Raw genomic sequence first — 25,379 nt, 5'->3', positions numbered from 1 at the left:
GTACTCCGTACTGGTATCACGTATTGACTGAGACAATCCTTCGGGAATTTCGGGTGAAAGAGGGTCTAGTTGTTCGAGTTCGCTTGCTAGACTTTGCAAGATGAGATCAACTTGTTTAATGACTTATGAGTTACATTATCTCCTTTGTAAAATCTTATTCTTTAGACTTACCTCCGATAGGTAACTATGCGGTTCCTCTCCAAAGAAACCAGAGCGTACAGCCATGCAGTGGTATATGTACTGTTGATACCTTAATCTACCTGCAATAAGAGAGCTAGATATATTTGCCAATGTGTCTCATGCAATAAGACATGCATGAATGTCAAACTTTATGGTCCCAGGGAATATACCATATAGGCCAGCTGGGCGGCTATCAGTATATATGTAGGGGCATATATGCAGGGGCACATGTAATCCTATCCGGACTAGGCATGTAGATCTATCGCACAGTAGTTAACAAATCTGATGATTTTTAGGATTAGGGGATTATTTGGATCTGTTCAAGTGAAGAAATGAGTCTCCATAAAGATAAAATAATGATGTAAAGATAGCGGGCATTGCAATACATCTTTGCGTCCTCTGTGACGCATTTCCCTGTTTAACTTTTCTTTGTCTTGTGCTCTAAATACAAATATATAGACATACAGATAAAGCCTGGGATTCTGTAACCTCCGAATTACGGAACAATGACTTCATATAGCCTCCCTAGATGCTGTTCATGCGCTTACACGCTCTCCTGGCCTCTTCTAGAAGAGCGGGCGGAATAAGATCAGGCTGCCCAAGGTCACCAGTAGCGCTGATCAAAACGCGCAGTACACGGGCATAGTAGTCAGTGTGGACCTCTTGCTCGCCCTGCTTCATCAGATCAAGGCATCTCTTGATGGCTATAGTGACGGGCCACACGATAAACTGGTCTAGTTGTCGGAAGGCGTCGAGCCTTTGCCCCCATAGCTGTCTTGTGACTAGCAATGCGTCGGCAACATCTTGTGCAGCCGCCATGCATTTTGATGTAGAATCTGCCATCAACGCGGCCGGTAATCCATCCTCTCGTGCCTTCAATAAAGCCGTCTCGTGCAGACACATTTCAACTGCGTCCATGTTCATACGGAACACCAGTGATAGAGGCTCGAGCGAGCTATCACCACCTAGATGACGGGCAAGCAAGCTTGTGCGGCAAAACTTGATGGCCTTATCAATTCGGTAGTGGGTTTCCCAAAAGGCATAGGTTACCTGACCCTGCAAGCTGGGTTTTGTATGATCGAGATACTGCCTATAAAGAAATATCATGATAGTATTACCGACGAACGGTGAGATTGGCGTTTCCAGTGGGACTTCATTGTTGAAAACCTGCTGCAGGGTTGGCATGGGAGCTAAGCTCGAGTGTGCATGGTCGCTGGGACTTGGTAAAGGCAGCAGGACCTGAAAACTCCCAGTTAGCCTTCTCTATAGCAGCCAGGTATAAGAAGTTCACAGAGGTCAACTCGCCTGCTTATCAAATGCCGGGCTTGCATTTACACGAAGACTAGAGAAGGCGTCGAGTATATAAAGTATCCAGAACGTTCGTCGTCTTTCTTCGGCTTCACTAGAGTTGGCGGGAGGAGGAAGAAGCTGGGTCGGCAAGTTCCAGTCAATCCTCTGTTTTGCTGAATTTTCAGGCTGCTCAAGGCTCATAATTTTGCTTAGGCCAATGGCACGTCGAAGAGTAATCCAAGCGCGGGCGACATTAGGACGTTTTAGCTCATAGAGGGTCAAAAGGGTGCAGGCTTGCAGCGTGTTAATGCTCGTAAGAGATTCGCCGCTTTCTTGTCTCTCGCAGACATCTAAAAGGCTCCGCGCTTTCTGATAATTCGTCTCCGCTTGGCCGTATCTTTCTGGCGAGGATGAGGCACCGAGTGTTTGAATAGCGTATGACAGGGCCTGTATCTCGATTGAAGGTGGTGTTTGGGATAACTCTCTGTCAAAACGGGCTCGATCAACTATAGGAAGACTTGGGTGCAAGACATCGAAGAACCTTTCGTGCCTTGGGACAATGTCAGCGTAGCTCCGTGATTCCCATTTGATGCAACCTTAGACATGTCGTGACTAGGCTTATACTCACAGTGCTTGTGCATATGGGTCTAATGCGCTAGCCACGCTGTCGCTAGAAGGTGTAGGTGGTATATCTGATTGCATGAGGTCAAGATCGACATTGTCAGTCACTTCGCCCAGGGCTTGCATCATGGCCTGGTCGGTGGACAAAGTAGCAGCGAATGTAGCAAAATCGAAGTCAGAAAGACCAGAGCTGCTTGATCGACGGCCATTCAAACAGAAGTTAGCTCAGCCGTATACTAGAAAGATCCAAAAATCACGAAACATAACGGGTCGCACTCTTACCAGTTATTCGAGGTGTTTAAATCGGGGACGCTATCGCTCGATAAGCCCCGATCGTTATCCAAATCATGAATGCGCACATGGTGTAGTTCCGTCTGGTCTGGAGAGCTTCTGTTAGATAGTGCATTTGTCGGCTGTTGAATTTGCGTGTCATCCCAAGGGATAGGGAGCGACGGAGGGTTCTGCGAAAAGGGGTCCAGGGCCAACTGCGCCTCGGCTTGATCTGTTCAATTCAATAGTATTAGGCTCCGTGCTTTCCTCGTCTATCTAGGTACTTTGTGATCTTGATGGTGTCTGTACTGACTTAAGCGATTATTTAATGTAATGAGAAACCTCGACAAATCCGTTTTGGAAGGTGTAGGCTTTGCACGCGACGAGTATCGACAGTTGATGCCTACTTTTGTGCATCGTCCACACACCGGTCTTTGTTTGTCGCAACGGATCTTGCGATCACGACAGGCACTTCCGGACAAGTCAGCGAGGAGATCCTGAGGTTTGGTCTAGAGCACCTACTCGCAAGCCAGCCGTTTTGGCGTGGGGCTGTACGAACCAGACAGGTCTCCAGACGAGCCGTCGACGGTGGCTGGCAAACGAGGGTTCGCATAAGCATAGATCGAATCGGACATGACGAAAGACAAACTAAAATGAATTTCGGGAGAAATACGTCGATCATGGAGTGATATAAGACGTAGCTCGGACGCGATGGATGTGGAGAACAAAAGGAACCCCGACGAACATAGCCCCCCTCCCCGAAACAGAAAATGGTCCCCAACAAACAGTCAGCAAAAAAAGGCCCCCACGCGGTGGCATCTGGCCAGGAACACATTTCCTAGACCCGATTCGGTCTCGCATACTATCTACCAGGGCACAAGGCCATTCTTATCTGTGAATGTGGCGGTCGGTCCGTCTTTACTCACTGCTAGCTCGACGATGCGCTTGGCCCCTTCCCGTGCCGTGACGCCTTCCGGATGGTTGTTGGTGAGATCGGTCTGAACAAAGCCCGGGGCAGCCAGGTTGACGAATCCTCCCACATCCTCGAGCATGCGTGAGTAAACGAGGGCCATACGGTTGACGGCCGCTTTGCTGGACATGTAGGCTTGGAGATCGGCGTGGAAGAACATGCCTTGGCGGTTCAGGCCTTCAGCCAAGGATCCAAGATGGCTTGAGACAAACACAACCCGCGGAGGCGTTGGACTAGCCTTGCGCAAGAGCGGCAGTAGTGCCTCTGTCAGGCATGCGGTGCCTACAACATTTGTCGTGTAAGTTCTCGTATACACCTCGCGTGTCGACAATTTGGTCATGCCGGGTGCCCAGGCGTCTAACAGTACGCCAGCGTTGTTGACAAGCACGTCCAGGCGACCATATTTCTGCTCGATTGTTTGCACCGCAGAGGCTATCGAATCGTCCGAGTCCAGATCCAGTGGAAGCGGTTCCGCGGAGTACCCCCCACCTGTAGCTCCGACGCCATGTCAGCAGCGATGGTCGCATTGCGACAGCCTAGGAGCACGATATAATCATGATCCCTGGCTAGCTGAGTGGAAATCTCACGTCCGATGCCTCTGTTGGCGCCTGTGACAAGGGCAATGGTGCGGTCCATGGTAATCTTGCTGTTCTGTCTCGTAAACTGATGTGGTATAGGCTGGTGTCGCTTGGTCGCTTCTCTACAAGTATGCAGATATATATACGGAGTATTGCGCTCCCAATTCTTCATCTCCCCCTGTTACACCGGCATGCTGGGACCTGGCCTTGTGCAGACCGAGCTCATTCGGAGGGCCGGAACCCGCCCTGCCGCCTTACAACTTCACCGGCCAGAAAGACGAAAACGGGCCACTTGACAGTCCGTTCTCTTGACTCCACGTAGTGCACATGTATGTCATCTCCAGATCCATTCGGAGACCCTCTTCGGGCTTCCTCTTATTGGTCTAGCGAGAAAATCCGAGAAACAAAGTATATACACGCCACCTATCAATGTTGGCTGTCGGGTCGGTCCTCGCCGTGCCGCCTAAACCCGAGAGGGTTATGTGGCTTGAGACAAAAATGGTAAGAATAGCCATCGGGCATGATTGGCACCGTTCCTCCCATGTTTAGGTATTGAAGAACCACGCATGGCAAGCCTGTAGGCTGTACCATGCGTACCTAGATTTACGAACTTCGCTAAGTGTGAAGATCCTTCTCATTGAGAATCTTTACGTAAATATGGGCTAACCTGTGGAGATAAACAGGCTACCCAAAGAAACAAATGAAGGTGTGGGTGATACATTTGGGGGCCATTCTCGCCAAATCTATCTTCGTCGTGCGACCCGCAAAGGTGTCGCATGTTCTGGATGATAGCCTGAGAAGTAGTCATCGAATACCAGATCACTGACCTGGGTATCGACAATCTCCAGGTCTCCAAATGTGCGGAACAGGGCCGCTGCAGTAACGTATAACTCGCAATATGCCAGTCTGAAATAGCACTGACGTTAGTCGAAGAACCATTACAAAGTCTAAGTTCACTTACGGCATTCCAATGCACTGGCGGCTGTCTTTGCCAAACGATACTAAATAACGTTGGAGCCGATTTGACTCGGCTGGATCGAGCCAGCGTCCTGGATCGAACTTATTAGGCTCGGGGAAGATTGCCGGAGAACGATGCATCGTCCAGCTTGACATGCCCACTGTGGTCTAGTATAAGTGTCAATGTGCATTCGCGAATGTCGCAGGGCCGATTTGAGCTTACCCCAGGCGGGATGAAATAGCCATTGAACTCCGCGCCAGATTCGGGAACAATCCGAGGTAGCCTCCCAATGACTCCATAAGAGAGCCGTAAGCTTTCTTTTACCACGGCAGCCTGCGCAATCGAGTTAAAATCGATCTCAGGATATACATACTGTGATAAGGGGCATCTACCAGGTAAGGGAGCTTCTCCAATACAGACCAGCTCATGTCGGGCTTGTCCTCTGGGAACGTGTCTACCAGCTCCGAGTGCAACTTTTGGTAAATCTCTGCATCGCTGATGACATAGAAAGCCATGATGGACAGTGCATTGCCGGTCGCGGCAGCAGCCGCTACAATGATGGTCAACGCAATATCTGTCATGTCGTCGACACTGGGCGGCGCATCCGACTCCAGGAGCTCATGGAAGATGGACCTTCGGAGCGGTTTTTCGTGTCCGCCTTCGACCTGAGCCTTGACGGTAGTAACGTTACGCCGAGTTCCCTGAACAATGTTAGGAAAAGGAAATTGAAAAATGTATTCTCAAGCAAATCGAATTGGGTGAGTCCTGACCTCAACCATGGTGTTGTATCTTCTTAACGCTGGACTTAAAGCCGACGAGACCCAAGAAGGAAGCCGCAGCGCCAAATTCTCGATTGTTTCAAACTGCATAAAGAACCAAAATGACTTGAGAACCCCTCGCACCATGGACGAGAAGTCATGGCCGCCTCCCTCCGTTTCCAAAAGGCCATAGCAGTCGTGGAAGGAATAATCGCTGGCCACATCAATACTCAGGGCGCTGAAAAGATTATGGAGCTGAACGGTACCGCAAGTTCTATCCCCAGCACAATCTAGGTCGTTTTGAAGTCTAGCGATAAGCACACGAGCCTTTTGTTGTACCAGAGGCTCCAAGTTCACGACGCTCTTGCGAGAGAAGAATGTGTTCAAAGGGGCACGACGGATAGAATGAAGTCTATTTCCCACCGTAGTGAAGAATGCAGCTGGTGCACCAAAGACGCGATAATACTCGGGCGCCTTCCAATACTTTGTTCCGACGTGGTATATCTTGCTGTAGTTTTCTGGGTCGTTCAGAGATATCTCGTCTGGGGTGATACGGACCACTGGCCCATATTTGGCGTGCAGACGGTCGACTTGCTGATAGAAGCGGCTTTTGTTTCCGTAATAGCAGTAGAATGTCTGGTATAGCTGTGTCACAGCTGCAATTCTTGGCCCTGGGATGTGAGACAGAGGGTGCAGGGTAAGTCTGTACAGTGCTGTGACGGCCATATAAAGAAGCAACAGCACGAACAGGCCCAGTTCTAAAGACATAATCATGGTGAGAGAATTATACCGACTAGTTATGACTGCGAGACATGAAGAGTTCAATTCGAATAATTGGGAAGTATCAGCTAGCAGCACGTAGCAATGGATTTGGCAACGCAGGAGAGAATACCTTCCGGGGTAGATATTGTCTCAAAAGTCCATCAGTGCAACGCAATGCAATTAACCATGATTCCGATATACCTAGCAATGCTCTTAGATGTCAGCATACAGTCCAATGGCCAGTTGCTTATGGTGCTGAAGGCGGCCCGCGCTATTCCGCCCCCGCATGTAAGCCCTAACAGCCCTGGAGCCTTGGCGCGCGAAATACTCCAAACAGAATGGATGGTCTGATCTGTGCATCATTCGGGAGAGGATCCGTCGAGATTCTCCTAATAGTAGCGCAATACCAGCTCAATCTCATGAGGACCTAGGTGCTGCCGAGATGCTAGAGACCAAACTTTGTAGGAAGGGTGGATATTCAGGATGAAAGCGTACCCTACATTAAATACCCCGATGTGGAATATATGCATGTCCAGGCTCAAACTTTCTAAAGCCGATGGCTCTATCTATAGAGACGCGAGATGGCTCAGGTAGATATGTAAAATCGGTGGGAATGAATGGATATCTGGTGTTCTAGTTCAAGAATAACGTCCGATCTACTGCCCACTGGATTGCCTCTGCAGTCTTAGCGAGAGTACGAGCGTCTCTGGGTAACTGATGACCTCCTTCATGCGTCACGACCCGCGAGACCTTGGGGTCACATATACCCGCCAGATTCCGCCCGTGATCCGCATAATCGTCCTTCATACCAATCACATGAACTGTTGGGATACCAATCTTTACATCGTGGATGGACGGATGATAGCGGAGCAAGACATCTATGCTCTGTCGGCCTGAACCGTGGAGATGCGCTCTTCTAGCCTGGAATTCCTGAATGACGCCAGCTGTTCGACAGTCCTCAAGCCAATTGACGTTGTTATCAATCTCGCAATGTGCTGCATTAGACTGGCTCTGATACTTTGCCTCTATAGTATCCACATGGCCATTATACATCAGTGTCAATAGACCGGCCTCCATGTCAAAAGGCATTGTGGCGGAGAGGAACACGGCGACTTTGAAGACATCGGCCTCCGGATTGACCTCTGCCTCATGGGCAATTATTGTCGCTGCCACTGCGGCACCTTGTGAAAATGCGATTACGCCGTCGAATGGCCCCTCCTCTCGAACTACATCCATGATGAGATTGTAGGCATTCCATACATCGCTGGGGACCGGCTCTCCGTGGTAGCAGAGGTAGGGCCCAGGAAAGATTTGGTCAATGCCTATGCTCAGAATATACTCGTCAGTAATGTGGCATCGAGTTGGGGTGTTTTGGACAATCATCTCACCGGTGGCCGGCTCTGCTGCCATCTCGCCGTCCAGAAAGTCGAATTCCCAATCTGTAGGCAGATGGGCTCTCAATGGCTCCAGTTGAGTCTCAAGTATCTGAGAATTCGTGCCATGTCCGTGAAGGCAGAGGAAGCGCATCGTAAAATATCAATAGAGTCTCGAAAGACAGGATAAGATGCAAGGCTGCGTGATATTGATGAACGTTTTGTTGATGACGCGACGATTATGGGGACACTTGTTAGACCTGCATCAAAAACTGAGTATATTGAGAATGCACAATTAAATCTTCTCAGCGAGAGTCAGGTACCTCGTTTGCCCAAGTAAGATGATCCAACTACGCGACTCGGTCTTCTTCGCGGAGAATGGCGGACCGAGAACCCCAGATTACGCAGACGGAGAGCCTCGTCGCGTGTTACCCGATCATCGGTACCCAATCACTTCCTCAAACAGGGTCCCCGGAATTGCGGAGGTCTATGTCACAGTGAAATGCATGTGGAAGCCTCATGCAAGAGCGGCAGTCGTTGTCACATTGCGTGCACAGGGCCATCAGCCGTATCTGCTCCACCATGGCAATCTCGGGGGAACATCGGGATACATTCACGGTGTCAACCTCAGAGACGATGATTTAGGAGATTACCTAGGTATGACGTCTGCTAACACATTGAAGCGGGTATGAAGTATCAATACACAATAGGAGAGTTGTTGTATCTGGTCAATAGCATATCCAGTCAACGAAGAGATCGAGGTACCTACACAGGGACTTAAACACCACGAGATATTGTAAGATATCGCCGAGAAATGCAGAAGGCGGCTGCGTAAGCTGACCCCAAAGGATTTTGAGAAATATATAGGCCGCACCAGTACTTATAGGCTGTTATCCCCAAAGGAAGACGAGCCCCGAGCATATATATGCTTTCTGTTTCTCTAACTCCAGTCCAACATCCAAACATTATATCCATATCGTTTGAGACAATGGCGACCCACAGGGAGTCTACTATGGGGGATTTTCAAGATGCTTCCATGCCAATCGCTATTGTTGGCATTGGAGGCAGGTTCCCGGGCGAAGCCACGAACCCAGATCGACTGTGGGACATGGTGTCTAGTGGTCGGAGTGCTTTGACTGAAGTCCCCAAGGATAGATTCAACATTGATGCGTTCTATCATCCTCATGCGGAGCGTCAAGGCACCATGAATGTCAGAGGAGGGCACTTCCTCAAGGACGATGTCGCTCTATTCGATGCTCCATTTTTCTCTATCACAGCCAAAGAGGCACACGCGATGGATCCCCAGCAAAGGCTTGCCCTTGAGGTAGCATATGAGGCTCTTGAGAATGGTAACAGTCGCTCATATAGAGGATACTGCCCATGGAAATACTGACATTTATTTAGGGGGTATGCGAATGGAAGATGTTCTGGGGTCTTCCATCGCTTGTTACATGGCTTCCTTTACACGAGACTACGCCACACTACGCGGTCATGATGCGGAAGATATTCCGTGAGATCCCCATTATGCGTAACCATCACAGATGCCATTTGCTGACTAGAACTCACTTGCAGGATGTATGAAGGCACTGGTAACGGTTCGGCCATGATTTCCAACAGAATATCGTGGTTCTTTGACCTTAAAGGCCCCAGTCTGAGTTTAGACACTGCGTGCTCCTCATCTCTGGTGGCACTACATCTTGCTTGTCAGAGTATTCGAACAGGGGAGAGTAAATGTGTGAGTAGAAAAAAATGTCAATTCCTTGATTTAGCACAGCGCTGACTGATACAGGCCATGGTGGGAGGTACTAATCTGATTCTTATGCCTGAAATGCAAACGGCAATGACATCTCTTCACTTTCTAAGCCCAGACAGCAAGTCTCAATCTTTTGATCACAAGGCTAATGGATATTCAAGAGGCGAGGGGGCCGCCGTGGTTGTGATCAAGCCACTTGCAGATGCAATTAAGGATGGAAACACTATCCGGGCTGTCATTAGAGCGACGGGTGTGAACCAAGATGGTAAAACACCAGGTATGTGTACTAATTATCATTTTGCCGTTCTCGGTTTCGACAACGAGGCTAAATTCGCATCCAGGTATTACACTACCCTCAGCTCAGGCACAAGAAGACCTCATTCGATCCACCTATGCGGCAGCTGGCTTGCCCTTTGATCAAACAGGATACTTTGAGGCACATGGAACAGGTATGGAAACATAATGCTCTCTGTCATACGTAAGTTTTCCACTAATAATCCTCACCAGGTACACCATCTGGGGATCCGCTTGAGTGTGCAGCGATCGGGGCCACTATTGGCGCCAGCCGTCCGAAGGACAGCCCCCTCCTTGTTGGGTCTATCAAAACCAATATCGGACACATGGAGGGGGCCAGTGGTCTGGCTGGATTGATCAAGGCTGTATTTGCCTTGGAACGAGGCCTTATTCCACCAAACCTCTGGTTTGAAAAGGCCAATCCTCGTATCCCGCTGGCTAAATGGGGCTTGGATGTTAGTACAAACTCATTTCCTGGCTCAAGAAACACGCCAATTTAACTGTCAATTCCAATTACTAACATAGTTATGCCATCTTTAGGTTCCGACAAGGCTGCAGCTGTGGCCAACAGAAGGCCTACGCCGTGCGAGTGTCAATTCCTTCGGATACGGTGGCACCAATGCGCACTGCGTGCTGGATGACGCCTACCATTATATGAAGCAACGCTCACTGGAAGGATCACACAACACAAGCGAGTTCCCCAGTATAATGGAGAGCGAAGGCAGCACGACCTCTGATGATCTCAGCGCTAGCGCCGGTACTACCTCTCCAGGCAACAGAAAGGAGCCTTCAACCCCAGAATCAGAGCTTGAGGATTTGAAATTAGCCGATCCAACTTTACTCCTGCGTCCTAAGCTCATTATGTGGACATCTCATGAGCAGGCTGGCATTGATCGAACTGCGACACAGCTGATGCAATATTTGGCCAGCCAGGATGAGACGGATCCCAGTCTGTTCGCTAATCTATGCCATACTCTTTCGACAGGACGCAGCCAGTTTCCCTGGAAGACTTACACAGTAGCCTCAACGATCGAAGAACTTTCATCGTCACTAACGGGCGGCTCCCATCCGAAACCAGTGAGGTCATCTCAATCTCCGACGCTTTGCTTCGTCTTCACCGGCCAAGGTGCCCAATGGTATGCAATGGGGCGCGAGTTACTATCGTATGAAACTTTTAGAAGCAGTTTAGATGATGCGAGCGGGTTCATGAAAGAACTTGGAAGCGAGTGGGACCTCCTTGGTAAGTTTGTTTCAAAGCATATAGATTAACCTAACGAGATTCTGAAATCACTGACGACTATTCATCGATACCTCAGCCGAACTCAGCGCATCAAAGGAAGAGTCTAGAATCAATGAATCTGCAGTCAGTCAACCGGCGTGCACTGCCCTGCAGATCGCGCTTGTTGATCTTCTGGGAGAGTGGAGCATTACTCCATCGGTTGTTGTTGGCCATTCTAGCGGAGAGATTGCAGTAAGACGATACACACGGAGACGACCAATGATTTGATACTAATCAAATTTCTGGCAGGCCGCATATGCTAAAGGCGCCATCTCACGTCGTCAGGCGTGGACAATTGCTTACCATAGAGGTCGTCTCTCAAGCACTCTACAGAAAGAGGGTGCCATGCTTGCCGTTGGGTTGGGAGAGAGAGAAGCCCTGCCCTTCATTTTGCAGGTTCCCCAGAGCAGCGGTGAAGTTGTAGTTGCCTGTGTCAACAGTCCCTCCAGCGTAACCTTGTCTGGGGATGTGACCGCGATCTCTGACATCCAAGCGCTTTTGGATAGTGAGAAGATCTTTAACAGAAGACTGGCCGTCAAGACGGCCTATCACTCTCCGCATATGAAGGCACTGGAAAGCGATTACTTGCAAGCGCTGGCAGATATCTCCCCAGGAGATTCATCCAGCCGACGGCCCACTACGATGTTCTCTTCAGTCACGGGTAACATTGTTGACGACACCGCTCTTGCCAGTGCTGAATACTGGACATCAAATATGGTCAACTGCGTAAAGTTCAGCCAAGCTATGCAAAATGTGATTGAATTCAATCTCAGCAAGCGCCGCACGGCCGGAAAAGCTCAATATGTTAACATACTCATCGAGATTGGACCTCATGCGGCACTTCAGGGCCCATTGAAACAGATATTGGACGCAAACCGGGACAAGCTAAAGCGAGATGTCGTTTATACATCTATATTGCAACGAAATACGGATGCTCTGCGGAGTTGTGTCGATGCGGTAGGAAAGCTAGCTCAGCGCAACTATCATGTTGACATTGCCAAATTGAATGAAGAGACCTCAGCTTCCGGTGAGAAGCCGCGTCTTCTTACTGATCTGCCACCATTTTCGTGGAATCACTCTACACGATACTGGTACGAGTCGGCGCTGTCTGCGGCATTCCGACACCGCAGGCTGCCTCGCTTTGATCTGGTTGGAGTACGCACCGAACACTCAAGTGATGTTGAGCCTTGTTGGATGAACTATTTACGAGTCTCAGAAGCTCCCTGGATTGAGCACCACAAAGTTCAAGGCACCATCCTATATCCTCTGTCTGGAATGATGGTCATGGCAATCGAGGCGGCCCGTCAAGTAGCTGATGAGACCAAGGAAATCGATGGATTCCAGATCCGGGATGTTTCTGTTGGGAAAGCAATGGTGCTTGCGCCTGATGCCCCGACCGAGACGAGAATTCAGTTTAGACCACGAAGGATGGGAACTCGATTGCCAGATGCCTCCTGGAACGAGTTTACCATTTCGTGCAGAAGTCGCCAAGGGGTTTGGACGCAGCATTGCACAGGCCTCATTGCCATCAAATACGTGATGGAGCATAATCAGACCTTCTACGATGAAGATACCTCTCTGTCGGTGAGGCATCGTGAGGAATACAAGAGGCTATGCAATGCAGGTTTCAAACCTGACGACCCGCGTCAGGTTTACGCTTCGGTAAGTAATCCAAGGCGCATTATCGAGCTCTTAACTGATCAATTCAATAGTTAGCTGAGCTTGGACTTCAATGGGGACCTACCTTCACAGGGCTGGTCCACATAAGCTCGGGCGACTATGAGGCCCACTGTGAACTCGAGGTTCCCGATACCAGAAAGTTCATGCCGGAGGGCTTTGAATATCAGCATGTAATTCACCCTGCGACGTTGGATAACTTCATCCAGATGGTGATTCCGGCTTGTACACCCGCTGGTGTTCAGCTAGAGAAGGCCAAGATCCCGAGATTTATCGAAGGACTCTACATTTCCAACAAGATCAGCTCAAAGCCCGGCACCAGATACTATGGGTACTCGAAATCCAAGCATTATGGCTTCAACGAGTCTGTTGGAACCATTGTTGCTTCAGACGAAACCTGGGAGAAGCCACTGGTGATCATTGAGGGCTGCAGGATTATTTCCCTAGAGAACATGGCCCAAGATCTTTCTTCCGATTCCAGCTCTGCGAATTTGTCCCTGCGAAAGCTGGGTTCTAATCCTGAATGGAACATCGACATTGAGCATCTTCCTATTGACGAGGCTCAAAGACTTTTAGCCCCATACGGAACAATCATCCCCGACGTTGATACAAACATGATTCGCGATCTAGAACTTGCTTCATTTATCCTTTGCAAACGAACAATCCGCGAATTTTCCGGATCGAGTACAGAGACTTTCTCTCCTCATCACCGTTTCTTCTACGAATACATGGAGCACCGGTTTAAACTCGGCGAACAGGGCATGCTGGACTGTCAAAGACCGGAAACAGACGGCATTGACTGGCTGAAGACGACCGAAGAGTTTGATGACGCCGTTCTGGAGCGAGTCTCCGGAGCATCCATCGATGGCCGACTTCTCTGTCACCAGGGGGCTCATTTCAGCGAGATCTTGCGCGGAGAGCTGGAACCTCTCCAAGTGCTAATGCAGGACAACCTGCTAACGCAATACTATCGCAATGCGCTAGGGACAAACAAATGGAACCCCATTATCGCCAAATATGTGCAGCTCAAATCGCATAAAAAACCATTGAGGATCTTCGAGGTGGGTGCAGGCACAGGAGGTACCACTAGCGTGGTGCTGTCAGCACTCGGCCAGCGAGAAGAGGCTGCTTCAAGGTTAGAACGATACACATTTACTGACATCAGTGGTGGCTTCTTTGGAGCGGCGGCTGCTGACTTCGACGAATGGGCACCGTTCCTGGAGTATAAGATCGTGGATATCGAGAAGGATCCTGCACAGCAGGGCGTGTCAACCGGCACCTATGACCTAGTCATTGCTAACAACGTCTTGCACGCAACAAAGTCTATCAGTGCCACATTGGCTCATTGCAGGGAAATGTTGCGACCGTAAGTGATATTTCCATGTGTTCGGACTCTTACCATTACTGACTGGGTAACATAGTGGCGGTGTCTTACTGCTCGGCGAGCTTACCACAACGCTGGCCAGAGTGCCCATGATTTTTGGTACCCTCTCCGGATGGTGGAACGGTATGTTACGTTCAACCCTGCAATTATCATGGGCTATGCTGACTGGCTCTAGGTGAAAACGACGGTCGCAAATGGGGTCCCAGACTTACTGAAGCGCAGTGGGATGCGCAGCTGCGTGAGCAGGACTTCAGTGGTCTGGATTTATGCTTCCGCGATCACAGCACCGATGATTACTCGATCTCGCTTATGATGTCCACGGCAAATCCCCCACCAGTTTCAAGAATTCACGATGACGTTGTAATAGTCGTTCCGCCGAACAGCAACGCTTCCGTGAACAATGTTGCTTCGAAGCTGGCCAATGCGCTGGCATCACAGCTGTCGAGCGTCAGCATCCTAACACTCTCTGAGGCTGCCGCCGTCGACCTTGCCAATACAACTACGATTGGACTCCTCGAGGCAGATACCCCGTTCCTACAGACAGTAGACGCAACGGGCTTCGAACAAATGAAACACGTGTTGCTCGGATCCAAGAAGACTCTCTGGATCACACGAGGAGGCGCAATCGACAGTCCTGAGCCTGCTGCAAATCTCATTGCTGGTCTTGGTCGAACAATCCGAGCCGAAGTTCCAAGTTTCCTCCTCACGACACTTGACCTGGACCCTCTTGCCCCAATCGAGGATGATGAGACTGTGGCTTTCATCGAGCATGTGCTTCACTCCACATCACTAGAGGAATCCGCGGGGTGCCCAGATTGGGAATATGCAGTTCGCGAAGGGCGCATCCACTCCCTTCGACTGACTCCAAACAAGACGTTGAATGCCATGTTTGAGGCCAGCAAAACTGACCATCCCCCAGAGATACTCCCATTCCACCAGGCTGACCGAGCCCTTGCTCTAGCCATCAAGACCCCAGGAATGCTAGACACGTTCCAGTTTGTCGATGACGAGGAATACGCGAAACCTCTTGGCAGCGGGGAGGTTGAGGTGGAAGTCAAGGCTGTGGGTATGAACTTCCACGATGTTATGATCTCGATGGGTCAGATTGCAGACACCGATCTTGGTGTCGAGTGCAGCGGCGTAGTCACTCGAGTCGGTGACGCTGTAACCAAGTATCAACCCGGTGACCGCGTCATTACCTTCCGACTGGGCTGCTTCAGGACCTTCCTGCGCAATCCCGAAGAGATGTTTGAGCTCGTGCCGGATACACTTTCTTTCGAAGAGGCTGCATCCATCCCCTGTGTCTATTCCACCGTGTACTATTCGCTGTTCTACGTCGCTCGATTGAGCAGAAACGAGACAGTCCTGATACACGCCGCGGCGGGTGGTCTCGGGCAGGCTGCAATCATTCTGGCGCAGCATATTGGCGCAGAGATATTTGTCACTGTGTCTTCTGATACTAAGAAGAAATTCCTCATGGATACCTACGGCATCCTGGAAGATCACATTTTCAACAGCAGAGACTATAGCTTTGCTGCGGGCATCAAGCGCATGACAAACCAGAAGGGGGTCGACGTTGTTCTGAATTCTTTGGCAGGGGAGGCGCTACGTCAGACATGGCTTTGCGTCGCGCCCTTCGGTCGCTTTATTGAGCTGGGAAAGAGAGATATCGGTAAGTTCGCGACCTTCACTTGTTTCGTCGTCCTTAGATGACGTGGCTAATTCCTTTCAAAACAGTTGGAAACACCGGTATAGACATGAGTCAATTCATGCACAACATCACATTTGCCGGTGTGAACATGCTATCAGTCTACCGTGACAACGTCCCCCTCTTCAGCCGCATCATGAGCGATGTGATGAAGGCTTTGGATCAGGGAATCATCCGTCCGGTGCAACCACTGCAAATCATGGACTACAGTCGTATTGAGGAAGCGTTCCGAATCATGCAATCTGGAAAACATATTGGAAAGATGGTTCTCACTGCTGGCCCTGATAATCTCGTGCCGGTGAGTGCATATAACCCCAGTTCTCCCCTCTTTAACCGAAAACACGATGCTAACTGCTATCCTAGATTGTGCCATCGAAGATAAAAGCCTACTCATTCTCGCAGACTGCCACATACTTAATCCCTGGTGGTTTGGGAGGCCTTGGTCGATCCATCGCTTCCTGGATGGCGGATCAAGGCGCCAAACATATTGTCTTCACAAGTCGATCAGGAGCGACAAAGCCAGAAGCTAAGAAGCTTGTTGAGGAGCTTCACGCGCGCGGTGTCAACACACTTGCATATGCTTGTGACATTAGCGATGCGAATCAGCTGCGAGATATCATTGCGGATGTCAAAACCAATCATTTCCCTCCTATAAAGGGAGTCATTAACTGCGCGATGCAGCTTCAGGTGCGTTCATGCATCCAATATAGTCTGAAATGTTATCTGACTTGATGATACAGGACGTGCTCTTTGAGAATATGACCGTCGAAGACTTCAACGCTGCCATTTCGCCAAAGGTCCTCACCACCAAGAACTTGCATGAACTTTGCCCGAAGAACATGGACTTCTTCGTCTGTCTCTCCTCCACGGGAGGCATTGTAGGCTCCCGGGGCCAGGGTAATTACAACGCTGGTATGTTTTTCCTTTGATATGATGGCATAGCCGGATACATTCATTTGCAAAGAGAGTCAAAGGACTGACTTCGACGTACAGGAAACACATACCAAGATGCAATGGCCCACTTCCGCCGATCTCAGGGATTACCTGCAACAAGCATCAACCTTGGCGTTGTGCTCGGCGTCGGTATCACAGCGGAGCGTGGTGAGATCCTATCCTATCTCAAGACAGGCGCAATGATAGGAATCCACGAGCAAGAGGTCCTAGCGGTAATCCAAGCCGCCATTTCAGGACAGATGCCGGCTCAGGCTGTCGTCGGACTAGCCACGGGAGGCCACTTGGAGAAAAACGGACACGATGATCCATTCTGGTTCAGCGAGGCTCGGTTCGGTCCACTTCGCGTCTTCGACACCCAAGAATTGCAAGCACAGTCCGGGGGCAGCGGCGGTGACTCTGCTGCCGATCTCGAGGCTGCGCTGCGAGGTGCTGCGACACTTGCTGAGGCGGCTGATGCTGTGTGTGTGGCGCTCGTACGCAAATTGGCTAAGGCGATGATGATGGAGTTGGAGGATTTGGATCCCAGCCGACCGGCAAATTCGTATGGTGTTGACAGTCTTGTTGCTGTTGAGATCCGGGCTTGGGTGTTCAAGGAGGTTAAGAGTGATGTGTCGGTGTTTGACATCTTGAGCAACAAGCCACTGGCTTCGCTTGCCGGCACGATTGCAGCAAAGTCCACTCTGCTGTCAGCATCGATTCAGGGCGTTGAGGGGTATATGTAGAAGGGAGGGTATCGGCATAACCTTTGGGCAATCGAGATATTCTGACGGTGGATTTCCTCTCTGTAGATACCTAAGGAAGAGGACGTGAATTGATGACCGAGATGGTTGATTCGTTGCGTATGTAACCCAGAAGAGGCCCTGGGCATAATCTACCTAGGCCACATCGATAAAGTCAGTCGTATACTGAAAGCTACCCTTCCCTTTGGTCATCTTGAGGGCGTGCAAACCTGATATCCAATCGCATACCAGAGCATCCACCCAGTATCTAGAATCCATCCGCAAGCACATCGCGTGACGAAAAAAGCAAGGAAGTGCAGCTGCGCCTTTTGCAATAGTAATCGTATTGTTGCGAGACGCAGCTAAGCCCCGAGCTAAGGCTTTACGAATGGCTTTTCCAGGCTTTCTTTGGCCCAATAAAAGATGATCCAATAGCCTTTACGATGCGAGGAGTGTGCAGCACCGCCCGGGAGCATCCACCCACGCACCCTATGTCCTTTGCTTTTCCACATTGGAGAAGTTGATCAAATACAACCTTGGCACATAGACCTGATAATTGCTGGTATAGAACAAGATACAGAGTCAGGAGTAAAAGAATCATGAAACGAATATCATTTCTCGTAATCATCGAGACATCTAATGGGAAAATAAGATGATAATGGCCCGTCCATAGAGATTATGATAGCATAGAGAACGCTCAAATTCCACAACAATGAAAGAAAAGGTATATAGCAAACTAGAATAGCCACGACACGAAGTTCTTGTAGAACCAGCTTGCGTCGTTGTGCTTCTCTGCCTCGGTCTCCTTCCGGGCGAGATATAACGCCTCCTCGCGATCGATCTCGTCCTTGCCGGTAAAGAGATCGGCGGTCGCGGGGTCCACGCCCTTGCAGCGAGTCACGAGCTTATAACCAAAGATCATGATGAGATACAGAGGGATGCCAAGGTAAGCGGTGATGAAGTTCTTGTAGTCGAAGTTTCCATACGACTCGGGCTTGTGGATGAAGACATCGAAGTTCTTGGTGAGAGCAACGATGATGCAGAAAGCAAGAGCGAAGTAGGAGCCCGCGGCACCGAAGGGTGCCTTGTAGGCCAGGCTTTCATCGGGGATATTCTGGGCCTTGCGTGCGCGCACGAAGTAGATATGGGTCACCAGGATGGAGATCCAGGTCAACAGACCGAAGATGCTGACCAGGTTCACGAAGTATTTGAAAATGGTCTTGGCGTCGCTGCTGACGTTCATGTAGGCTAGCAGAGCGATCACGGATGAAATGGCCAATGCATAAACGGGGACGCCGCGGCGATCGGTACGGGCGAAAATCTTGGGAGCCTTGCCCTCGCGGGCCAGACCATAGATGGTACGGGTGGCGATGTACAGATCGGAGTTGGCTGCCGAGAAGACGAAAAGCAGGATGCAGGCATTCAGGATGTGGGGCAGAATTGGGATGGTGGCAAGCTCGATAGCAACCACGAAGGGCGATGCTGCGGCGGAACCCTTGGCCTTGTTGTCACTTCCAAGAGCGAAGAGAAGCTTGGGGGAGTTGTAGGGAACTAGAGTGCCAACGAGAAGCACGCTCACCACGTAGAATACCAGAATTCGGTAGAAGGTCAATTTGATGGCGCGAGGGATTGTCTTGCGGGGATTCTGAGCCTCACCAACTGTCACTCCGACCAGCTCAGTACCCAGGTAGGCGAATGTAGCAGACACCATGGTCGACCAGAAAGCCAAGAATCGACCAGGTGCGCCCTCCATCACATAGGTGTTGAAAGCACCGGGACTCTTCCAGTAGCGGAAGCCTTTGCGGTCATGATCTGGGCCACCACCAAGCATGAGGATGAAGGACAGGAGAATCAGGCCGACAATGACGACTACTTTGAATGAAGAGAGCCAGAACTCGAATTCACCGAAGAATTTCACACCGAAGTAATTGATCGCGACGACAATGACTAGGAAAATGGTGATCCATACTCCCGCGTTGACCTTCTCCGGTGGAATCCAATACGCGATGACCATCGCACCAGCAGTCATTTGATTTGGTGATAAGATGATATATTTGAACCAGTATCTGGATTAACGTTAGCCGACATCACATGGCGAGGGATTCGAGATACGTACGTCCAACCGAGGGTAAAACCAAGAGCAGGATCACAGAATCGGACGGCGTAACCAGTGAAGCCAGACGGCAATGGGAGCCAGGCGGCCATTTCTCCGAGAGCGCACATAACCAGGTAAACAATGAAACCAACCCACGCGTAAGAAATCAAGATTGCACCGGGCTATTCAAGTTAGCAAGAGGGTTCACGAAAAGTCAATTGTCAAGTCACTTACGCCAGCCCTATTAAAAAAAGTTTTGGTTAGCCTCGATCTCAAGAATGTGCAGCCATTGCAGGCATGGAGGGGGTTAACCACTTACTTTGCGAGAGCCTCGCCGGTTCCAATAATCAAACCAGTACCGATCGCACCACCGATAGCTGTTACTGTTAGCGAGTGTCTCGTCATTGGGATACAGCATTGTCCGTACCAATCATAGTAATGTGTCTGGCCTTCAGTGCACGCTGCAGGCCGACATGGTTGGGGTCATTCAATCCGCCATTCTCAATCTCCTCACTCATCTGCTTGGTGACAGGAGTTTCCGAGTAATCCTCGATTTTGACGGATTTCTCCATGGTGTGTTCGACGCGCCGTGGTCAGCGCAGACGAAAGGGGAAAGCCCGAGATTGGAAGTAAAGTAAGGGAGATGGGAGGTGAGAGATGGAAGAGGTACGAGGGAAGCCAAGAATTTAAGGGAAAGGCCAAGAGCGGCAGGCACACGAGAGATAAGCAAAGGAAAAACGCCCTGAAGCCAGAGCTGGAGAGACCGGGGGACCAAACACAATTAAATACTACCTCAGAGGGAGTATCCACGAACGGAAACATCTCGGACTTGCGTGGCCAAGACTATTTCATGGGGTAAATAATTAAAATCCTCTCAACGTTGCACTCTTCTGTACGGAGTATCAACCCACTCTTGTTTCTTGTTTCTGGTTTTTTTTTTTTTTTTTTGTACTTTTTGTACTTCGAGCCACACTGTGGCGGCTGTGCTCCATGGATTACCTACATCCATACGGTACATGTCTAGGCCCTTCTTGAACAGAGGGACCCGAAAAAGCCTTATGAGGCTCTACATGCGGCAGAGGTACTTAGGGGGCTACTTACTGTATATAGCCGTTTCGAGAGAGCTCCTTACTGTATACGGAGTACTCACGGGGATACCGAGTACATACAGGATCATCCCATTTGACGTTGATAAGAGAAACTAAGAAAACCCAAAAGCGGAGACCCGCCAAGACGGGGGGAGGCCATGGCTCTGCGGGGAGAAAGAGCGCGGTTTGCATCGGCTTTTTACCTGAAATTTTTAGGTTGGCTTTCGGACCCCCCCGGGGTTCCCCAGATTCTAGTTTTCTCGAAGCCATGCCCGTCGATTATAAATGATTAACAAAAGGGGGGAATATCTTAGGTAGGTAGTTATAAAAGAAAGACAGATCTATCAATACTGCTAGAATACATAGAAGCCATTCACGTGAGCCTCGGTTACACCCTGACATCCCCAAAAAAAAAAGGAAAAAAAAAAAAGCACAAAAACTCACCAAAAGCCGCCACCTCCTGGAGTCAGCCACCCGATAGAACTTGATACCCAATGCAAAAAGAATTATCCAAATTGTTATCTGCCAAACTCTAGGGACGGCCCTTGCCAAGACGGAATTTAATCTTGGCACAGGAACGCTAACCTGAACAGGGAACCAGATGCACGTTTTCGGGTCTTGGCATCTCCATTAAACCCCATGGTCTGTGGTTCGGCCAATCAGAAGTAAGAAAGCGCACAGATTGTCCGGTAGGAATCGCAACTTATCTCTCTTGGCGGCGGCGTGGCCTGCTCGTTAATCTATGGGGGAAATAACTGGTTGGCGGGGGTTCCTGGGGGTCTGACTTTTCTCAAAGACCTCCCGTCCCATTTGCCAGGGACCCCCCTGGTGGAATCAGTAGTTGGGGTACAACATACGAAGGAACAGGGGTGCATATCATAACATAATACCCGGTTGCTCGGGCTTCTTTTCGGATGTGGGATATAGAATAGCCAACCGTACGGGGTCCAGAGTAGTCCTGCGGAATATGTCGATCGTCCTCGCCATCTTACTGTGGGAAATAAACTCTCACAGTAAGCATGTTATTTGGTTTACTCCTGGCCAGCAACAGTGGAAATGCCCAGCCTACATGGCGGATTCGTTCCATTCTTTGCGCCACTTTTCTTGAATTTTTTCGGTACGCCGGTGAATCCTTAAATACGCCTCGCTTGGGAAGAAGAAACTCCGATAGAGCAAAAGAGCGCTAACTTCGGTGCCGAAATTCGAGCGGTGTCCGGAGTGCTTAGACGTGGAGCAGGCATCCTTTCACACTTCGATTGTTGAGTCCGCTCCTTTGTTGAACTTGCCGACATCGGTAATTTGTTTGTGACCTGTGGCAGTTGGGTCCCCAATACCTGGACCCCACGTATGGAGTGCGAGGTACCCACGTATGGAGTGCGAAGTACATACCGAGTAGCTATTCCCATTCTCCGGTGTGGACTCGGCGGTTGGAAATAAGCATTATCAGTAGAGTAAACTCACTGGAACTCTAGGAACGTGCGGCTAAGATATTCCATATTATCTCAGTAATCGATCAGCCGAAGAACCAAAGCGTCTTCACGACCTGGCAAGTAGACCACTTCCAGGTTTGCAGTGGAAGATCCCGAGGGGCTCACGATGTATCTCCCAAATGCCCACAACATTCAAAAAGGGTTTCTGGTAGTTTGGTCGACAGGAAAGGCGAAGCAAGAATGTAAAGACAGAGAATTCCAAAAAGGGGAGCAAAGAACGAGGTGATCAAGAAGGCCACCACAGTAATAGAGGGCCCGAGTAATCTCCTGACAGAGTACTCCGTATTTGCATCGAGGTCGAGGATTAGAATGGCATCGGTTAGGCACCTATCTACTCGGTGGGCATTTAGGTAATGCCAATGATATACCCACCTGGAGATTGCGCTTACTAGGCAATGACCACAAATAGGCCAGCAAATGAAGCGAACTTCAGATGCTGCCCCCAGGATCCTGAGCTCCGCTGACCCGTCACAATGGTTTCTTGCCAACACTGCGAGAAGCCAATGGGGATCTGGTTAATTTCGAATATGCGGAAGAGGGCTCTTTATATGAGCCCATCGATGTTATGGCAATATATAGCGTCGTGACACTGCCGAAAGAAATGAGGCTATCGGCTAGACCGGATATTCATTCCTCCAATGTCAAGGGCTGCAGATGCAGAGTGTGACCCACAAGGTTTGGGTGAATCGATTACCAGCAACATGGCGGTGGCAAGACGGAGCAACACTCCCTCTCAAGGCTGATGGGTGGGTTCATGCAGGCCTCCCCTGTACGGGGTATTCCGTATCAACGGTTGTATTGATTGGCCTTAGAGGGGGAAGTAAAGGTTTAACCTGGATGCTCTTTCTCACATGTGGGAGTCAGCCGCTTACTGGGTGTTCAGCCTCCGACGGCGTATCTCCAAGTTGGGTTTGGACTGGGTGAAAAAGGGGCGGCCTGTGTTAGTACAGTGAGAGCAACTGGACACCGGGGGAATGACTCGTATTTAGTTATGGAGGTGGCACCAACTGAGAAGAAATAGACAATGGACACCCTGCTGACATTCGAAGATGTACTCCGTACGAAGTACTCCGTAGTCAATCCTTCCAACCACGCATATGTAGTGAGCAAGGAGACGGAGCCAGTCAACATAGCCTTATATCCGCTACCAATTCAAAGGAAGCACTAGTTGCTGTCATCGAAGCATGTTCGTGGAGACACGTCCGAAGCTAGCAGCTAGGGCACTCTTTCAACCTGTCGATGGAAGCCATCTTCACCAACACCATGGGCGGGAAATGTGATGAGAGTCTGCATGTGGGGGCCATCTGGTCTGCGAGTCCAAAGCGCAAGTTGGCTGTTGGTACGAGGTGAATGTGCCTGGCTGCTGTGGCATGCATAAGTGCGAGCCCAGCGATCAATCGAGGCTTTTTATTGGCCGCTGAACGCCGCAGCGGTTACAAGTATTTTTATCGCGCTGATCGAAGAATTGTGATTCGTAGATTGGAAATGGAATCTAGTATCATTAGGAAAGAAATGAATTCGATTCTTGTTAAAGACTGAAGAGATGCGGGGAACTCATTGTGGGATGGTCCTATATCAGATGGCAGTCATCCAGAATCACCTCGATCTCTTCAACGAAACAGAATAGGGGGTCCCTCATCTGGACTCCTTCTGCTCCCTATTCGATTCCAATTCAATCATGGGTGTTATGCGTCTCCCCCGCCCAACGGGCATCTATGTCCCCAATTCTTCAAGAACCCTCACGAACGACATGATCTCTCCGCCCCTTTCCCCAGAATTCAGCTTCGATTCCGAGACAGTTACACCCTCCCTCCTTCCAGCACTAGAATTCATTTCTATCAAGCTTCAGCAAAGAATGATGCACGTCACCCTCCTGCTTGGCCGCGGAAAGCCCTATCCGACCGGCCAGCCCTCCGATTTGATGATCATCCCCGTGCACCCCATTGAGTCACAAGCATGGCGATTCCTTGAACGAGTCATTGCCAAAGCCTCAAAGAAGTTCTCCCTCGGCCCCAGCTGGACCGATGCCCTTGGACGAAGCCAGTATGAGCGCCAGGCAAACGACCACCTCGTCCAACAATCGATCCTCCAGAACGAAGTCGTCTTCAGCCAGGAGGGTCTCACTCTCCTCAACATGGACCGCATTTATACCTTCAAGCGCCGCATGTGCATTCTTTCTAACCGTCCCTTCTCCCGCAACGACGAACAATCCATCTCATCCTGCATCCAGCTGCTCCACCGTATAGTCGCAGATTTCGCCGGTCGCCCGTTCACCAAAGCTTTCTTTCATCGCGTATATGAGCAGCTCGATGTCCCAGATGAGCAGCTTACTGCCGTCGCAGCTGCTTACAAGAATTTCCACAACCAGGATGCTATTATACTTCCATTGCAGGCGAAAGTTCAATCGACCGTTCACCCGATAGTCCAACAGACCATTCCAGTCCAACCGATAGTTCAACCAAAAATTGGAATAACCCAGGTCGACATTCCAGTCAAAGCCCCGGTAAAAGTACCAGTCAAGGTTCAGGCGAAAGCGCACGTCAAACCCCAGCAGATCATTGCGAAGCCCAAGGCCGATCCCATCCCGATTCGGGTGAAGGCCGAGCGCCCTCGCGAGGTGAAGAGGTCACCGATCCAGACTGTGCGTGGTCGGAGACAACCTCCGCCATCCAAAATGCGAGGACAGAACAAGAGGGGGCCCAAAACACCTCTTTCCGCGTCAGATGTCACTCCCATCACGCGAAACGAGTGGAATATCCTTGTCAGTAAGGATATCCGTGTGCAACCCAGAGTCACCAAGTGGACTCCCTCGCCGACTGTGCTGGCTGCTGCTTGTGCTTGATTCTTAGTTGGATCAAAGCCAAAAATAAATTTAAAAACAACATACTGTCAAAAACACGACAGTCTTCATACCTTGTCGTGAGGTTTAGACTCGCCGATGGCTCCAATGCCATTCATCGGACTTGCTAAAGCCTAGCTTGGTAAGCTGGGTCACGAAGGCACAGCAGAGACTGCCATCCAGCCTGTGTTGTTGAATCGTCTCTATGCCTTCCCCATATCTGATTCCATCAATCTTGGACCCTCACAGGCCATTTTGGTGAAGGACAGATTAGCCGGTCTTGCGATGCTGGGTACAAAGACCCTGGTATTCCAGACCGGTGGCAACCACTTATCTGGG

At 50.1% G+C, this 25,379-nt stretch overlaps 8 protein-coding genes across 8 annotated transcripts; 3 read left to right on the top strand and 5 right to left on the bottom strand.

Annotated features, from left to right (window-relative positions):
- Positions 1-705: 705 nt before the first annotated feature.
- Positions 706-2,996, bottom strand: N7457_003001 (uncharacterized protein; the record flags this gene model as incomplete). The annotated part of the gene is made up of 6 exons (XM_057174047.1): positions 706-1,419; positions 1,486-2,020; positions 2,099-2,281; positions 2,374-2,593; positions 2,675-2,832; positions 2,884-2,996. The coding sequence occupies 6 exons, from the start codon at positions 2,994-2,996 to the stop codon at positions 706-708; spliced, it is 1,923 nt and encodes a 640-aa protein (XP_057034198.1).
- Positions 2,997-3,227: 231 nt separating this feature from the next.
- N7457_003000 (uncharacterized protein) lies at positions 3,228-3,967 on the bottom strand (the record flags this gene model as incomplete). Its single annotated transcript, XM_057174046.1, has 2 exons — positions 3,228-3,763; positions 3,814-3,967. The coding sequence occupies 2 exons, from the start codon at positions 3,965-3,967 to the stop codon at positions 3,228-3,230; spliced, it is 690 nt and encodes a 229-aa protein (XP_057034197.1).
- A 685-nt stretch (positions 3,968-4,652) lies between these two features.
- Positions 4,653-6,399, bottom strand: N7457_002999 (cytochrome P450; the record flags this gene model as incomplete). Its single annotated transcript, XM_057174045.1, has 5 exons — positions 4,653-4,815; positions 4,871-5,034; positions 5,090-5,200; positions 5,260-5,568; positions 5,638-6,399. The coding sequence occupies 5 exons, from the start codon at positions 6,397-6,399 to the stop codon at positions 4,653-4,655; spliced, it is 1,509 nt and encodes a 502-aa protein (XP_057034196.1).
- Positions 6,400-7,020: 621 nt separating this feature from the next.
- On the bottom strand, positions 7,021-7,914 carry N7457_002998 (uncharacterized protein; the record flags this gene model as incomplete). Its single annotated transcript, XM_057174044.1, has 1 exon — positions 7,021-7,914. One exon carries the CDS (start codon positions 7,912-7,914, stop codon positions 7,021-7,023), a length of 894 nt encoding a protein of 297 aa, XP_057034195.1.
- A 187-nt stretch (positions 7,915-8,101) lies between these two features.
- N7457_002997 (uncharacterized protein) lies at positions 8,102-8,646 on the top strand (the record flags this gene model as incomplete). Its single annotated transcript, XM_057174043.1, has 3 exons — positions 8,102-8,417; positions 8,496-8,556; positions 8,628-8,646. 3 exons carry the CDS (start codon positions 8,102-8,104, stop codon positions 8,644-8,646), a joined length of 396 nt encoding a protein of 131 aa, XP_057034194.1.
- Positions 8,647-8,748: 102 nt separating this feature from the next.
- On the top strand, positions 8,749-17,531 carry N7457_002996 (type I polyketide synthase; the record flags this gene model as incomplete). Its single annotated transcript, XM_057174042.1, has 16 exons — positions 8,749-9,109; positions 9,165-9,270; positions 9,333-9,495; positions 9,550-9,790; positions 9,855-9,962; positions 10,021-10,262; positions 10,348-11,047; positions 11,124-11,278; positions 11,336-12,748; positions 12,799-14,129; positions 14,185-14,270; positions 14,323-15,819; positions 15,885-16,153; positions 16,219-16,542; positions 16,596-16,767; positions 16,849-17,531. 16 exons carry the CDS (start codon positions 8,749-8,751, stop codon positions 17,529-17,531), a joined length of 7,851 nt encoding a protein of 2,616 aa, XP_057034193.1.
- A 733-nt stretch (positions 17,532-18,264) lies between these two features.
- On the bottom strand, positions 18,265-20,195 carry N7457_002995 (dicarboxylic amino acid permease agtA; the record flags this gene model as incomplete). The annotated part of the gene is made up of 5 exons (XM_057174041.1): positions 18,265-19,594; positions 19,645-19,805; positions 19,858-19,864; positions 19,943-20,000; positions 20,051-20,195. 5 exons carry the CDS (start codon positions 20,193-20,195, stop codon positions 18,265-18,267), a joined length of 1,701 nt encoding a protein of 566 aa, XP_057034192.1.
- Positions 20,196-23,879: 3,684 nt separating this feature from the next.
- On the top strand, positions 23,880-25,043 carry N7457_002994 (uncharacterized protein; the record flags this gene model as incomplete). The annotated part of the gene is made up of 1 exon (XM_057174040.1): positions 23,880-25,043. One exon carries the CDS (start codon positions 23,880-23,882, stop codon positions 25,041-25,043), a length of 1,164 nt encoding a protein of 387 aa, XP_057034191.1.
- Between the last annotated feature and the right edge of the window lie 336 nt (positions 25,044-25,379).

This window comes from Penicillium paradoxum, assembly GCF_028828445.1.
Source record: "Penicillium paradoxum strain IBT 22861 chromosome Unknown utg000003l_segment0_segment0, whole genome shotgun sequence".
NCBI classification, from domain to species: domain Eukaryota; kingdom Fungi; phylum Ascomycota; class Eurotiomycetes; order Eurotiales; family Aspergillaceae; genus Penicillium; species Penicillium paradoxum.
This window is presented reverse-complemented; position numbering and strand designations above follow the sequence as displayed.